At 37.5% G+C, this 18224-nt stretch overlaps 1 protein-coding gene across 4 annotated transcripts in view; it reads right to left on the reverse strand.

Moving 5' to 3' along the window:
- Positions 1 to 18224, reverse strand: part of ARAP2 (ArfGAP with RhoGAP domain, ankyrin repeat and PH domain 2) — a 138992-nt gene that overhangs the window by 13526 nt on the left and 107242 nt on the right. For 3 of the 4 annotated variants that reach the window (XM_074587777.1, XM_074587775.1, XM_074587776.1), the window contains 5 exons: positions 14960 to 15088; positions 10150 to 10289; positions 5298 to 5380; positions 3899 to 3934; positions 3355 to 3418 (listed from right to left, as the gene is read on the reverse strand). In XM_074587777.1, the coding sequence (XP_074443878.1) occupies positions 3355 to 3418; positions 3899 to 3934; positions 5298 to 5380; positions 10150 to 10289; positions 14960 to 15088 (452 nt within the window). Of the gene's footprint in view, positions 1 to 3354; positions 3419 to 3898; positions 5381 to 10149; positions 10290 to 14959; positions 15089 to 18224 lie in introns of those variants that run through there. The other variant, XM_074587778.1, reaches the window with a different exon arrangement.

Raw genomic sequence — 18224 nt, forward strand, 5'->3', positions numbered from 1 at the left:
AACTTGACTTTCTGTATGAAAAGTATTCCTGTTACGAGATTACAGTGATACCTACACTTTGCCATTTATATTCTCTGCATTATTGGTACTACAGGAATAAACATTAACAGAAAACAGGGCGGGGGGAAATATCAATAGTACAACTATCTTACTGATATTAATTACCGATAAAGTCTTATTCTGTTCAAGCACTGAGGAGCACAGTAACATAGATTTATCTCCCTCCTAATTGCACTGGATCATTAAATGTCAACGTCTTAACACTTCAAGACCTACTTTACAGTATTTTTCTATTTGTAATCCAAGCTGTCAAATAATATGCGCTGCCTGCAGTCTCTCTAACATAAAGGTATTCAAATACTGTGATAACAGATAAGGTAAAAGACAAGCTATCTTCCCTAAAGATGGCCTCGATTTGAAAATTCTGACTAGAAATAACCGCAGTTAACATTTACAGTTTTCTGGTTTAGAAAAGGAATAATGTGATAATAATTGTCTGTTGCTGCATGATACAATACATCTGGAGATCTTATAGTAAGCTTTAGTAATGTGAGCTGTTGCATTCTCAAGGGGATTTTCACTGTAAATTACATTTAAAGCAATAGATTGTAATAAGAACAATCCAGCAAATCTGCATCGTTAGCACTTAATTTCTGATATAATTCAAAGACTGACAAATTTACTGATGTCCAGAATGTCCTGGATGTAAATATACGTAAAAATATAATGTAAAAATGTAAAAATACCCTCCAAACCACAAAAAAACCCCCCAAAAGACCAAAAAACCAAACCAAACCCCCCTCCCAATGTAGCTCATTCGTACTGCTAATTCATTGTTCTGTACATTCATTGGAATGAAGTTTTAAAAAAACAATAGTATTAATTCATAGCAATTTTTTAAAAAAATGCACGTGATTAACATTTTTTTTTAGAAAAAATATCCTGAACATTGAGCAATGTCTCGCAGTTTTTTATCCATATTTTCAGAGGAACGTTCTACATACCACGCTACCTGATCAGAATCCTAATAGACTGCCCTTCTTTTGATTTTATGTCAAACGGACTTCAACAGTTACCAAGCTTGTATGAGTTATTTCTAAGTAGCCTATATCAATAACCTCTGAGCCTATTTGTTGTGACACCACTTATGTTATGCCCATGAGATGTATGCCAGGACCAGTGGCTGTTTCCATAGAAACTACAATAGTTACTTCAGTTAAGGGAGCTGAAAAAGACAAAAATTTGGAAGTCTTACTTACAAGGCATGCATTGTACTTCTAGCACTACTATCTATGAAGGTCAGATTCTGTTTTAGAAAGCCTCTAAGAAGTATGTATTGCAACAGTCTTGTGCCTAGTCTGCTTTATGTAATATGTAAAGCTCACAGGTAATCATAAATCTGGTGATGTTTATTCACAGTGATATTCCCCAAAGTTCCTTGAACGTCAAGGGAAAGACAAGAAAAATCTGACACAAATACAAAACCTTTTTAAAACCTTAAACTATGTTCCAGTCTCCTGTCAGGTTAAATTCTTCCCATCTCTCTTACTCCCACTTCCTCCTATGTAAATATTAAACTTCATTTGCAAGGATGTGTTATATGGCACTCAAATATACGCCCTCCTTACAATCTTCTGCTTGCTACTAGATTACTTAATTCAGGATAATGCCTATCCAACATAATGAATTGCCAGTGTTAATTGAGTTAACCTGGATATCAGAGAAATACAGCTGTATTGAATCATAGAATAGCAGGTTGGAAGGGACATCAAGGATCATCTGGTGAAACCTTTCTCGGCAAATGCATGGTCTAGACAAGATGGCCCAGCACCCTGACCAGCTGAATCTTAAAAGTGTACAATGATGGGAAATCCACCACTTCCCAGGGGAGATTATTCCCATGGCTGATAGTTCTCATGGGGAAAATTTTTCCTTTTGTGTCCAATCGGAATCTCCCCAGGAGTAACCTGTACTCATTACCCCTTGTCTTTTCCTTGTGACTCCTTGTAAAAAGGGAGTCTCCATCTTCTTTGTAGCCACCCTTTAAATACTGGAACATGGTGATTAGGTGTCCCTAAACCTTCTTTTCTCAAGGCTGAACAAACCCAATTCTATCAGCCTTTCCCCATACCGAAGGCTTCCTAGTCCTTTCATCATCTTGCTGGCCTTCCTCTGGATCCTGTCCACATCTTTTTTGTATAGTGGGGACCAAAACTGAACACAGTGTTCCAGGTGTGGTCTGACGAGCACTGAGTAGAGTGGAATAACGACTTCTTTATCTCTGCTGGTGATGCCCTTGTTGAGGCAACCCAGCATCCTGTGGGCTTTCTTTGCCACAGCAGCACACTCTTCACTCAGATCGAGCTTGTTGTCCACCACAACCTCCAGGTCCATTTCCACAGAGCTGCTCCCCAGTCAGGTAGATCTCCATCTGTGCTGCACTCCTGGGTTATGTTTTCCCAGGTGCAAGACCTTACACTTGTCCTTGTTGAACTTCATAAAGTTCCTTGTTAGCCCACTCTTCCAGCCTATCCAGGTCTTCCTGCAGGATGGCTCTCCCTTCCAAAGTGTCTGCTTCCCCGCTCAGTTTGGTGTCATCAGCAAACTTCACCAGAGTATGCTTGATCCCATCATCCAGATCACTTATGAAGATATTAAACAGGGTTGGGCCCAATATTGATCCCTGGGGGACCCGACCTGTGCCAGGCTGACAGTTTGAACAGGAGCTATTTACCACCACCCTCGGGGTGCGGCCGGTCAGCCAGTTCCCCCCCACTGCACAGACCACTTGTCTGGACCATGACACATCAGTTTCTCCAAAAGCAGGCTGTGGGGAGCCCTATCGAAAGCCTTGGAGCTGTACTGGCACAGCTGTTCAACAGGGCTAGTTCACACCACTACGTTTTTAAACAGGACACCCTTCTTTCATGACTACTTTGCATCCAGCACCCAAACTAGCAGGCAGAGAAACAGCACTCAGGCATTGTGGCACACAGACACACCTTTTGCCCAGAATTTCACCCAGAAGAGGTTTATTACTGCGTAGGAAATGAGTTGTCTTTCCTCAACCAGCTTCTCTACAACACACGAAGAAAAAAAAAAAAACGATGCCAGAATGTACTGTTCTTCTCCCTTACTCTCAAAGCACTCAGCTTTCATATGAAAATGACATTATAAATAATAGTCTTCATAGACTAAGATCCATCTTTTTGCAGTTTTATTACATTGAGTATTCCAGGAACTTTAATGGCATTGCAACTTTATCGGTAACATATCCATAACACATACGTATCTTTGTTTAATGGGATTTTCGTAACAGCAGTAAAAGTTACATTTCTTTGATCAGATTAGTACCTGTGCAGTAAAAATGCTGATCATCCACTCCATCTGCACATCTTGTCCATCACAACATATATACCTAGAATGCAATATATAATTAACAAGAAAAACTCCTGTTGCAGTTTAATATATTAAAGAATAGGCTTCTAAAGAACTTCAAACAGTGCTTACATTCATTTATGAATGCTCTCTATATTTGTTATTAATGCTCCCATAAAAAGTAAGGAAATATAAATACTTCAAATTATCACTTTACCCTACTCTGAAGATAATGCATGTGCTTCACTTAAAGCATCTGCATAGGTTTAAAATCTATCATTCTAAATGTATAAAAATAATTTCCTTTATGGCCACGGAAGGGAGACAAACACCTAACCCCCAAAATTACCAAAACATATGAATTAAGACTGTTTAGTTAACTAAGAAAAACACAGCAAAAAGTCAGCATTCAAGCAAAATAATGCCCATTTGTTTTCAAACACTCTTACTTTGAAATTGAACATTTCAACAAATATTAAACACGGAAGTTAAACTAGTCATGTGTCTCGTGTTTACCTACCACTGGTGCTTTTCAGAAAATACTGCAAGTCCCCAGCTGAAACAAATAAAATTTTCAAAATTTAGTTCCAGAAACTCAAGACAGGGACATATTCCTCAAAGTGCTGAGATCCATTATCTTTATATAGTGCTTTTAAATGGAAAAATATTCACAAAGTTTAATTGTGTACTGCAAATCTAGAATGAAATGGTGGGTTTGATGATGGATTTTGCTCATTTCCTCACAGCTGATTCACAGGTAATGAACATTCTGTTCTGGACAGAGGGTTATAGCCAAGCCCGGCAGATGATTGCTAACTACTTTGGCTGTGGCTGTACTTTATGAAAGCTGCTGGAAGTCAAACTGCTAAGATGGCGCCCAGCAAAGAGTCCACTACCCTGTGGAAGTCACAGAGGGAAGAGAGGTAGGCTTGCGCTATAAACCGAAGGAATCACACAAGTCTACAGAGATTTAAAAATTGCTGGGGGGGGGAAGAGGGAGTAGGTGCACAATGAAAACTCTGAGGTGAAAAAAACACAGATGCTCCTGGAGATCCAGGAGAGCTTTTGAAAGTAGACTGAAAATAAACCTCTAGGAAAGAACTTACCTGCAAAGACTCATTTACATAATCTTTTTTATTCCTATTTTGGACTAATCTTCTACTCATTCTGCACTTAAAAAAAAAAAACCAAAACCAACCCACCAACTTTTTCTCTAACAGAACTAAGCTTTGAAATTTACAGATCTTTTGGGGGTGTTTTGATGTGCCAACTGAAAAGGAAAAGTTCAAGCAGATCTGTTTAAAGGCTACAGCCAACCTAGAATCACCTTGGGATAGGATCCTATGTACATTGTCTCAGTGTCTCAAAGCTTTGACCAAACAAGAAACATCTGAGAAAAAAAGGTGTCATTTTTTGCTGCTCTTTTCCAGGGACATAGTCACTGATGTTTGTAAAGGGCACTGTAGTCTTCTGCTAGAAGAAGAAACATCAAGACAACAAGGATCCTGAAAAAGGAAAATCCTCTACTGAACAACAGGACCGTCACTAAAGGTCATGACAAGGTTTTCTCTTCTCTCTTTTTTCTTGGTCCAAAGAAGGTGTGCCCACCAATGAAATGTAGGACGCATACTACAAAACTAAGTGAGCTAGCAGCAAACGTATCCACAAGAGATAATACACTTAAGATTAAGAAAAGCCAATCAATAAAGTAATTTCCTAGCACAGAAGAGTTAACACGGAACACAAAACCAGAGACAGAAACAGAACAAATAATATTATAGAGGGTAATTTAATTCAGGATACTTCAATTGGCTTCTTGACTTTTCCTTGTTCCACAATGTTTTACGTTCCCCTTTCCTGACGACATTACAAGTACTTTGCTACAAAGTGTTTAAACTTATTTTCTTTTCTACTCTTACTTTGTTGGTGGCTTCATTTTCTTTTTCACTCCAAGATAAAGCTTCAGGGAATTGACAGGCAACACTTTTTCAGGTTTGCTAGCCTGCAAATAAAATAATATTTTAATTATTATATCAGGAATGTGCAAAATATGAAATGTCACATGTCTATCTTCACAGTTAGGCTTCTTCCATGGGCTGCACCCCTCTTCTCTCACAAATCATTAGGCTTTTTCTCTTTCTTTCCCATTAACAAAGTGTGACAATCACAATTACTGGAAGCAGACTAATTAAGAACTTGAGGTCATCATGAAGTTACAAAACTGTAACACAACTGGAATAATGAAGATGTGGTGGTAAAATTCACAAAACTGGAGTGCTGTAATGTATGGACATAAGCTCTTCAAGAGAGATGGTCAGGGAAGATAAGGATCGAGGTTAAGAATAGGTTAAGAATTCTGTTAAAGAACCTATTCTATGGGATGGACAATATGGTGAGCATTGGCTTCAGATCACCCAATCAGAATGAAAAAAAAGCAGATTAAGCCTTTTAAAAACCCAAGGAAGTCTCTGGATAACAGATCCTGACTCTTATGGGGCAGGGGATGGGGAAGGCAGGGCTTTGCTCTCCCTGGTGTCTTCTGGGAGGGCAACACAGTGGTACACAAGCAATCCAGCTGATTTTTGGAGAGTGTCAGGGATAACTTCCTGATACCAGTACTGGATGGGCCAACAAGGAGTGATGCACAGCTAGATCTGCTATTCACAGACAAGGAAGAACCGGTCAGGGATGTGATAATCAATCGTAGCATTGGTCATAGTTACCACGAAATAGCAGAGCTCAAGATCATGAGGGTACAAAAGGTGACAAGTTAGAGGACAGATCACAGAGATTAGAAGACCAACATTTGACTTATTTAAGGAACTGATAGGTGGGTGTCCATGGGAAAAGGCAAGTCTGAAGGATAAGGGAACTCAGGAAAGTTGGTAGGTCTTTAAGGACAACATTCTCCAAGAACAAGAACAGTTCATCCCAATTCTTAGGAAAATGAGTAGATTTATCAGGAGACAAGCCCAGGCAAACACGTAGCTCATGATGAAGTTCCAATGCAGACAAAGGCAGTATACAGGAGGTGGAAGCGGGGAGAGGTGATGAAGGAAAAAATTTAGAAACCCTGCCCAGGACATGCAGATACTGTGTCAGGAAAGCCAAAGCTCATTTGGAATTGAGACCTGCTATGAACTTTAAGGGCAACAGGAAGAGCTTCTACACTGGTACCTTAGTAATAAAAGGGTGAACAAGGGAAAACGTAGACCCAATGCTGAACATGGCGGGTGAGTTAGCAACAGCAGACACAAGTGAGGCTAAGGTAACTCAGTATCTCCTTTGTGTCATCCTTCACACCAGCAAGGTCTCCTAGGCCTCTACACTGACAGGGTTCAAGGAGGAGAATAACAACTGCACCAGAGGAGCACTGAAATAAGCCAGGAAGGACCTGAAAGAATTTAAGTCATGCAAGTCCATTGGATCAGACAGGCTTCATCCAAGGGTTCTGACTGTACTGGCTGACATCCTTGAAAGGCTGCTCTGTGTCATCTTGGAAGTGTCAGAGATTAGGGGCAACTGCTGGTAACTGGTAAAAGGAAAACATTGCATCCATCCTCAAGAAAGGCTGAAAAGATGACTTGAAGAACTAGTTGCCTGCCAGCCTCATTTCAGTCCCTGGGAAATCCTGGAGTGAGTTTTCTTGGAGCACGTTTCTGAACATGTGGAAGAGAAGGTACTACTGGAAACATGCAGCATGACCAACATGATTGATTTCTACAATAAAATGACGGGATTTGCGGCAGAGGGGAGAGTAGTGGGTGTCATTTACACCTGCTTTACAAGGCTTCTCACACTGTCTCCCACAATATGCTTCTACCCAAGCTGGGATGGTACAGTCTGTATGGGTGGACATCTGTATCAGTAAAAAGCTAGTTGCACGATCACACCCAGAGCATGACAGTTAATCAGACATACTCTAACTGCAGACCTATGACAAGGGGAGTGCTGCAAGGGTCTATCCTGGGACCTGTCCTTTTTAACATCTTCATCAATGACCTGGAGGAGTCAATCATCAAGTTGCACAACAACCCAGAGGACCAGTCAATATGTTTGGGGGCAGGGATGACTTCCAGAGGGGCGTATATAGGACAAAGAAATGGGCAAACAGGAACCTTAGTAAACTCAACAGTGATAAATACCAAGTCCTGCACCAGGGAAGGAAAAAAACCCTGCAATGACACAGACTGGGGAGCAGTTCTGCTGAGAAGGACCTGGGGATGCTGGTAGATGGCAAGCTGGGCATGAGCCAGCAGTGTGTCCTGTCAGCAAAGGTGGTCTCCTAGCAGAAGCACAGCTGGTAGGTTCAAGAGAATGATTTTCCCCTTCTCCTCAGCACTTGTGAAACTGCATCTGCAGTCCTGTATCCAGTTTTGTGTCCCCAGTAGAAAAAACAATCAATAATCAGGACTGAATTCAGCACAAGCCCATCAAACTGGCTGGGGGGGCTGAAGCACTTGCTGACCTAACAGCTGCCCCCCAGCCACTACAGGAAAGTTATCAAGAAGACCGAGTGAGGCTCTTCACATCGTGAGAGGATGACTAGATAGAAGGAGAAACTTTTTCCCATGAGGACATTCAGGTATTGCAAAAGGCTGCCCAGAGAGGTTGTGCAATCTCCATCCTCAGGGATTTTAAAGACTTAACTGCATCAATCCCTGAGCAACCTGTTCTGACCTCTGTTGCTAGCCCTGCTGTGAACAGGAAGCTGGACTAGAGATCTGAGGTTACTTCCTTCCTTGTTCCTTCTTGAACAAACTACCTTCAGCCAACCTACAACAGACATATACCCACACTAGCTATGCGAACTGAACGTGCCTGTAGGATGAATGATGAAAGGCAATAATAAAATTCTCACTTACACTATAATACTACAGAACACAGTAACACCTCTTCAATACTTTTAGGTCAAGTGCTTTAGCTTTCTATTTACAAAAAAAAAAAAACAAACCAAACACTTAACAAATCTTATAATCCCAATACATAAACCTACTCCACGGTGTTTACTGTTCTGTATTCTCAGTTTCTCCCTCTACAGTTTTCAATCTCTAACACTCCAGTGCGGGGGAAAAAGAGACAGAATCTGAGATGGCATAAACATTTAAGAAAACAAAACAGAAAGCGACACAACAGTTTTACAGTTGGTCTTCTTGTGTAACTTCTCACTCAAACCAATGGTACCGTCAGGAAGAAAAAACAACCCTACAAAACATACTATTTAGTTAAACAACAGTATATTTCTCACAAAAGCGTACCTTAAGGAAGCCATTTGTCTGTGTGTGAGTTTATCTCTTAATGACAGTACATTAAAGTGGTATGCTATTTCAGTCCATTAGCACAATATTGTAATTTAACATATAGTATCATGGAAACTTATCACTTTTTTGATAATTGCTCTTGAACAATAGAAAAACTTAACAGAATGTATCTCCACCTGCATATACAAATTTAATTTGCTGTTAATGAGAATTTATAAATTAATTAGTACATCCAGTCTTATTAAATACAATTTTCCATCTGCAATGTCAAGGTTTCCTACTAAAAATGACTAAAATTAAACCAAGATTATTTGTGGCAGATTAACACCTCAAAAACCCACAAACGAATACCAAACCAAACTGGTCTACACCGTTCTGTCAGAACAGTATTTCCATTTGGTTTTTTAGAAAACAAATATAAGGCCATTTAAAAGTAATGCTGTTCAAAACTCCACCTGAGTTGGGAATTTAATGTTTTATAAAACAGAATGGCTTAAAAAAGCAGGTTGTAAAGTAGTACAACAATCCTATCATAAACTCTTTCCAAGATACTAATTAAGGTTTTACGGGCATATTAATTTATGCTCACATATGTGCCAATTTGAGTTTTAGCACTAAATTATGAGACACTATTTTTGACATTCTGGGGTCATTCTAATTAAGATTATATCCACAGTATCACAAGAAGTAACAATATTTCTTTTGCATTAGCTTACTTGAGCAATGGATCTGTCTTTAAAAAAAAAGTACTTTATGAAGGTCGGCAAGTGTACAGCTGTATTTGCCGGAAGGGCAAACACAGCAGTTAGCAAAAATAAAAGCACTTTAACATATTTTTTATACATAGTTCACAATGTATATTAGTTTTAGACTTTAACACAAGCTGCATACACACAAAAATACTCTTTTAAAGAAAACTCCCATGAAATATTTAAAACTAAGCCCACCATGCGATTAAGTATACTTAAATTTGCTTCTGTGGAATTCTGAGGTATATCTACCAATACTAGTTTTTGGAGGACTGTTGTTGGGAAGCAGAAGATCTTGCTAGTGTATTGTTTCCTATAATCTCTTCTGTCATGACATTTGTAGGTATAAGAATCCTGTTGCTTGTTAATTTCCCAAACCTTTGTGTGAGATACCAAGAAAAAATGGCATGCAGCTCAGTTAAGTTCCATATTACTTCTACTGGTGGTCCATATTGTAAGTTTTCAAAAAACCTAGGCACAGCACAAGCTATAGGCGTTCCTAAACACTGGTTTATTTTTATTTTTTAAAGCTTATAGTAATGCAAAATTCCAATAGCTAAATGAGCAACTGAGCCAAACTACTTTTACTAAAGCATCTGTGTGAAATAGTAAGATAAAAATCTTGTACTTCAACCCCAGACTCTAGAACTTGCCATTTAATATCAGAAATGTTGATCTGTTTGTGTTTCTTTTCTTTTTGATACGTAAAAGAAAGCTTAAGTGAGTGTTTAAGAATTTGCTGAAGAGTTTATCTGTTGTACCTTCATATCCTTATAAAGAAGCAAGTTTCCTTCCTGTAACACGAAATAACGCTCTTGAAATTTATTTCCGGACAGTAGTTTTGATGGTTCTTCTTTGTACTTCAGATTGCCTGCTTTCACGCTACCTTTCTCATTTTTCTCTATCAAGAAAATAAAAAAGCATTCTGTTAGAAGATTTTACAATGCTGGAAGCAGCTAGTTTGTAAATGCCCCTAGTATTACTGTTTATCCAAAGCCTAAAATTGCAATTTCACTCATCTGTTATTATTTTATATACGCAAAATTAATAAAATTAATTATATATAATTATATATGACATTTAATTACGTATTACATTAAAATATTATATATATTAATAAGAAAGGTACTCTTAAATATTGGCACCACTATGATTTTGATTACTGGGGGGAAAAAAAAAGTACTATCTGTTTCACTTTTAAGATAACATGGAAAGAATCCACCAACACACTTTAATTAAAAGAATCTTTTCAGAACATAATGTGCAGTTAAATCCAAAAGTATGGCATGGAGACTTTTAATCTCTGTACTTCAGAGAGGCAAAATTTTTTCCGTAAAGGTCTGATCTTGTCATGAGTCTGTCTACATTTTTCTATTTCAGTCAAAATATACACAGAAGCACACATATATTTGGTATATATCAAATGTCCAATTATGCAAATACACTTTAAAGTGCATACAAAAAACCCAGTTAGGTTATATTTCAAAACTCAGAGTCAGATTCTACTATCATTTGCATGGTGTAGAGAGTGTAGACTTTGGGACTAACTTAAAAAGTATCTCAATTCCATCTTTCATAATGGCTAAAACCCAGCTGCTTAGAGAGTCAGAACTAAATTTTTCCTCCTCCTAACCCTAATTATTTGCAAAAAGATGATAATTAAAAATTGTGATTCTAATTCCCTCTTGCTTTATAGCTTAGTACAAACTGAAGTTATGAAAAACATTTGAAAATATAATGGAAATGAAAAAGATAATAAACTACTTTGATTTCATCAAACAAAACCAACTACATTGTAATCAGCGTGCTTGCCGTGAAAGAACAATCTCAAAAGAATATTTCCCAGTATTTTCATTAGAGTTTAAGATAGAGTCTAAAGCCAGAATCAATACATTTGAGCAATTAAAATCGGAAGTTAGTTGTATTGCCTCACTTGTAAGTGCAAGTATGCACACACAGTTAAAAATAAAAGCACTAACATATTCCCTCTTTGCCAATAAGAATATTTGTTTCATGTTCAGAATAGAAAATGATTCCTTATCCAGGCAATCACTTTTTTTTTTTTAACCATACCAAATGAGAGTAGCAGGATGCTTCCATGTCTGTACCAAATTGGAAGATTTTAGATTTCTGCACATAGCTCTGGACATGACAAAAGCTTGTTCTAAACTTCACAGCATTCCCACCATAGCAAATCTATGAAACACTTGATACTTACAGAGATCTTAGAAAAGCCTGAAGGAGGAAAAATAATCCTCTAAATTGATGATATTCTATATTCTTTAGAATCATTCTTTCATAAAGTAAATCTAAAATAATCGTGATGTGTCCTAATCAGAATGCTTTTTCAGATACAAACTTTACAAAACATGCAAAACTTTCTAGAACTTTGCAACTACCAGGCACTAGATGCACTCAATCCATTCACGATTGATCCACCTATGGTTTAGAAGTTTGCGTTTCAAAGAATATCTCTGAATAATAGCCCCTGTTCTCAGAAATCAATACTTCCCACTCAAATTACACAACTGTCTGTTGGTAAAATTTCAAGGACCTATATACACACACTTTATAGTGAAGCTATTCTCTCATATTTTTCTAAAAAATCAAACTTTAAGGTGGGAAATTTTCGGGAAAAGGATCTTGAAATAGAAGTAAGCTGTACCGAGTATCTCTTATACAAAATATAACGCACACCTTGCCCTTCTGAACAGCACTTGAAAGAGTGCTCCTGCAACAAGCATGAAAAGCTATGGAGTATCTTGTCAAGAGGGAATAAATAAAGATCTGGAAGAAAGTGGAAAACTTACCGTGTATTTATTGAAATATATCAATACAAATAAACTAACACTTTCCTTGAAAAAGAAAGTTGATTTCTAAACAAGAGAAAATATACATCTAGACCTCAGTACAATGTTTGATATTGCACAACATGAGAAATTAGTTTAAAATCGACAAAATGAGAATGAGTGCAATAATTATCAAAAAGGAGAATGTGCTATGTATAAGGAACGTGGGAAAAGTTGCACTGACAGGGAAGACAATGATAAGTTGCCAAGATGAAATGAGGCTAATAGAGTTGTTCCTTTAGGCTCACTATTGAACCAACATTATTTCAAACACCATGAAAGTCTCTGGAAGAAAAAGGAGAAAAGTGCTGATGACGCAAAGCTCTGAGGTAACATTAACAGAAAATAAGGTCAGGAATATCGTAATTTAGTCTGTAAGATTCTAACATAAATCACAGAACCAAGGGAAATTCATGGAATTCAGTTATAAACATAGTATACATAACATGATCACAGCCCTATTAATTTTAGTGCAAAGGAGGAGGACATCCATCTACCTGGTTGTCCATTTGTATGGGCTGAATCCACTGTTAAAAAACATACTTGAAACAGTAGTGCTTGCATGTCTGGCCTCAGCCCTACTACTCAGCGGGGAGGAATTATCCACATAAAGAGCGTAAAAGACTAAAAAAAATTAAGGTCTTCCCATCTTCCTTCAAGCCAGCAGTTATTTCTTGTGCTCTTTGAAATGGAGAGCCCCAACATAATCACAACTGCCTCCTCCTAGAGGCATCCCTCCCCCAATGACCTCATCCTGTGTCTTTTTTCACTCTGACACTATCTAGTGATGGAAGTACAATGTTTATCTAAAAAAAAAAAACATATATTTTTGTCCTGAAATAGCTGCTTATTTATTTTAACAGTGTGCGCAGATGCAAGAAACAGAAACAATAAACGTGTAGATTCCTGCAACTACAAGATGTGGATGAATGGTACAGACTTTCCGTGCATCTTAGGCTACACTTAATATATACACTAGTTTACTGAAGCTGGTGAACTTGCTCCTCCAGTATTGCTAATGTTTCAGAGTAAATTTACAAGCTAAAAGTGGACTCAAAAAATCTAACAAGATGAAATTACTACAGAACTCTGTTTATTTTAAACATTATAACGAGATCCAGTTAGAAAAGGTAATGTTTTAGGAATTAAAGTATCTTCGCTATATAAAGGTTCCTTAAAATGGCACTTCCACTCTCAAGAAAAAAATATCACTCTGCCGTGTAGTGTGCAGAGATCAATACTGTAAGTCTGCAATATAGCAGAGATTTTTTCCCTTCAAGCCACTAAGAAAACCAATATAACTTATTTAATAAGTTTTTAATTATTTTAACACACACAAAAAGAAGGGCCAGTAAATATAATAATTCGGTCAGATGTCAGTGCGTTTAGATTAAGGTCAAACTGAAAAGAACTGATGCAAACAATTACTCTGATGGGTTAGGACAATTTTTTTGTCAATTTTTTTGTAAATTGACATTAGCCTAATCCTTATGTGTTTCTCAGAGCAGCGGTTCACACAGTCCTTATGACCCATTTCCTTTTCTGATTATACCTCAACACATACTGAGTGAGGTGATGGGATTTCATATATCAAGCTTTTAATGAAGTAGGCCATTTCTCGCTATTCACTATCCGCTATGACACATTTAGAGATAGTGAAACTCAAACCTAAAAGTCATGAATAGCGCGCTTGTTAAGGTTGGTCCGTATTTGTGCAATATGCTTTTACAGGAATAAAGGATGATGAGAGAAGGCTATTACTTTCAGAAGAATAAGCGTAATAGTGTAATTTTTATTTCTTGAAATCAAGACAGAAGAGATATGTAGATGGAGAGATTAATACCTCTGTATATGGGGAAGATAGGAAAAGAAAAGATGACATATTTAAATAAGTCACTAGATAAAATCAGGTGGGCATTAAACCAAGCATCATGTGTCACCATTGCATGTTTTACAGTGACAGCATACAGGATTTCAACTGCTTGAGAACAGGGTAGTAATTTTGGGGCACATTTACATTCTAAACTCCTGCCTCTCTCAAAGCAAATACTACATATTATTACATGGGAAACTTAAATCCAGGTATTACGTTTAAAAAAAAAAAAAAAGGACGGGGGCAGCTTGTAAACCATATTTTTCCGGTATATATTTGACCTATATTTCCTTTCAAGTGTCAGATCTAAATTCCTCATTCTTTTTAAAAGCCCCATACTCTCTAAGTCATTCAGTTACTTGAGTATGTCATTCAAATTAGCTTTGTAGTTTGGAGGCATTGGATTATATAATAGAAATTATTATTATGATATGACATACTAACATAATTATGTATAAACTGTATGTTTTATATATAATGTAATCATTATATATACAAGGTATACATATATATAGTCCACAGAGAGGGAGTATAGCGCAGTATACATGTGGACGGACTGTGCAGAACTGCACTATGGATAAAAGAGCAGTCTCAACCTTCACAGCCGAAATTCACAAACTAACCTGAATGCAGAGTTTCTGTATGCTTTTATGTTCAAATGAGAGAGCTTAAGTTTGTAGAAACAGAAACATCCGTAATTTCTATGTTTTAAAAGGAAGTCAGCACAACCCTCAGTAAATTAAGTAACTCTTATAAAGCAGTAGTAATTCAGACATTCTGGGACATTTTGACATAATTGTCGTCCTCATATTCCCACCTGAAATACCTATGTTTTAAAAAGATACGTACCACTGTAGAGTTTTATCATGTCTGCTGTTAGAAATCTCTTTATTATCAGATATGCGGTGCCAGGCTCTGGTAGTGAACTCCAGTGAAGAACTTGTTCTAGTACATTCTCTGTATAATGCAGAGGACGTTCTGAAAAACACCAGAGGAAAAAAGATACAACAATGTTGAAATAAAAAAAAAAACAAAACCAACACAAAACCAGCAAGACTGGAGGCCCTTAGAAGTCACGCATGCCTATACACAACACTGTCTCATTCACTTTGAGCTATAGAAGAAAAACACTGCTTTCAAAATACGACAATTAGGTACTTCGTTGACTTTCTGCAGCAACACTTCTGCTGGCAGGGTCTGCACAGGTAATGAATGATAAATTAAACAAGCAGTAGTCAAATGTTCAGTGACGCTTTTGTACTATGAATATTTTCTCATATGAAGACACCAAAACATTGCTTTCAAACTAAATACAAAACAGGGACTATCACAGGGTATACTTACATATGATCAAACAGAATTGAGACCTGCAGCTATACTGGGCCTCATTGGGCTGGGCTCAATACAAAAAATGAATGAATCACGGCTACCAGTACTCTGCAATCAAAACCCAAAGAATCTGGAGCAGTTACAGTGAAAACAACCCAACTGATATAGATTGTATTGTCTGTTAATGATCAAAGCAGATTGAGACAGACTCTTGGTTTCATTACGTTCTTTTTACTAAAGGGAAAAATATGTGGTCTTACTAGGTCTTCTCCCTGTTGCTGTGGTCGGGGAATTTCCAGACTTGCTCTTTTATATTCCAACCTCATACAAAGAGTACAGCAACATTAAAATACCAGTAGATGAAGGCATGAATAGACTGTATGGATGCACTTCAACACCTCTGTTGCTCAAACATACATTTGTTGACAGGTATCATCCATCCTAAAAGAGAAACTCTGAGACCCTTTCACAGGATGGAAAAATGTCAGCGATAAGAAAGTCCAGCCAGTACTCCGTACAAACCCCAGTTCACACACTAAAAGAAAGTAGGAAAGATCTTGCAAATAGTCCCTAAATCTGCATTATCAGATCCAGCAGAAATGTGAGTGTTACGTGTACTGCAACACAGCCTGAGGTATCATCCAAGGCAACAATGACATGGATGGAGGGAGACTGTACAGTTCCCCTCTCTATTAATCCTTCCTCCACATGCACACACACATCCACACCAGACCCCAGAAGGCTTTCAAGTGCTCATCAGGAAGCACCTACTGTAAGTCATGAAAGCACAGAAACCTTAATGACTTTGTGGGCTTCAACTTAGAGCAGAGGATCCAAGCGTCATTTCATCTCCAAAGAGAGATTTTTTCCAAAAGTTCTGAGTTTCCATTTGCATACCAACTTATGTGGGTCAGGCCTTGAGAAGACCTGGGTACAGCTCCTGGAATGTCACACCTGTGTCACACTGTCATGTTGGGTCAGGCAGTCTAGCCCCGTGTCTCTTGAGTACTGGAGGGAAAAGTATGCTGCCATAACCTCATTTTTCATTTCTGCTAGGGTAGATGAATATGAAATGTCAACAGCTGCTTTGGGACCGTCCAGCACTACACTCTAGCAGAACATATTTTCCTGAACACCTGAACACCGGAGCTTCAGAAAGCAGCAGCCACAAATAACACACTTAAGTGACCGAAAAAACTACCGCTGTTTTGAGATGCAAAAATACTACCTTACCTGTAGACTTGTTATACCACTTATATAAAGGTTTTGTTATTCAGACATAACAACAAAGCAGCCTAAAAAATGATACCACTCTGCAGACAGCAACTCAATCCCTACTTTATAACACCATTTCTTCTGGCCATTTTGTTTTAAACGGTCACACTTTTAAAATTTCTTCTGAACTTTTGGGAAACTGTGGACTCTGATGTGATAAAGTTAAAACAACTTCTTGCCTTTGTACAAGAGAAAAATCCATTTTAAGGAGAAAAACTTTACAAATCAAAGGCAGGAAACACTGGCAAACCACCGCATCTTCCTAGAACACCAGCACTCCCAGAGTAAACACCTACTGTTTTATTTATAGTTACATTTAAGACCATCTGTCATCATGGATTACATGGTACATAAATCACGATGCTGAAATGCATTAGCTATTTTACTGGCAACACACCTCATTTACAAACTATCCATCAAGAACAAATTACTAAAAAAAATATACACCCTATTTTGTAAAAGCGTATGGTATTGAATGTTCAGCATTAGGTTAGATAAAATTATCAATTATTTAAACTTTTCTATATGCAAATAATTTAGTTGATTTTAATATTGAAATTTTACTATTTTGAACTGCAAGCAGTCAACACGTACGTCCAATTACCCTTTTACTTAGGTCATCATATGCTGGTAAATATCCAAACCCAGTTATTTTCACCTTAAACAACATTAACTATCAGGAGAAAATTACTTCTTAGAAAATATAAGATTCTAATTTTCTTGCCTTCTCAGGGTTCGTTTTCAGGGCAGTATATCTTAAAAAGTAAAATAACTCTCATAAAACTTTAGGACTGAGTGTAACCAACTGAACACCACCTATGCACTGGACAGGTACCAGACCATGGCAAGAAGACAGGCAGAAAACTCATTTCTGTCAGAAAGACACTGTGATCATTAATGTATGTTTGAAACAAATAAGCACATTTTGTTTCTGTCATGACACATCAGAATCTTTACTTATTTTTAAATGCCTTAGATTACGTAATGTTCAATGATGTTTGTTAAATGATGCTAGTAAGATCAACTTACAGCAGCAAAGACTCAAGTAATTTTTTAGTTTTGACACATTTGGACCGAAGACTACACAGGATTGTTTTTCTCTGTTATTTTCTCTGTGTTTCAGCCTTTTTGATAATCTACTAGATTCAGCAACAGCACCACAGGAGTCTTTCTGAGTAAGTGCCTCTTACTAGATGTATTATTTTTATTTTTCAACATTATAATTCAGTTCGCCTGTTCTGATGCACAGATTCTTCCAGAAAGGGCTCCATGAAGCAGGTATTTCATCAACACAATCTCTACTGATTTGAGCTGGGTGCTGAATTCAGAACTTTATTTGGTTTGCTTTTTACTTGTTTGTTTTGGTTTTAAAACACTGGTATGCCATTTCTACTTTGTGTTGTGAACTCTTCTTTCAATGGGTTACACTCTAATCCCTTGCCAATATTTATTCTCCTATATAGGGCCTGTAGCGTCTCACTTTAAACTTAATTTTGCCAATATTCTATAG

This window comes from Larus michahellis, chromosome 5 (assembly GCF_964199755.1).
Source record: "Larus michahellis chromosome 5, bLarMic1.1, whole genome shotgun sequence".
Lineage (NCBI taxonomy): Eukaryota > Metazoa > Chordata > Aves > Charadriiformes > Laridae > Larus > Larus michahellis.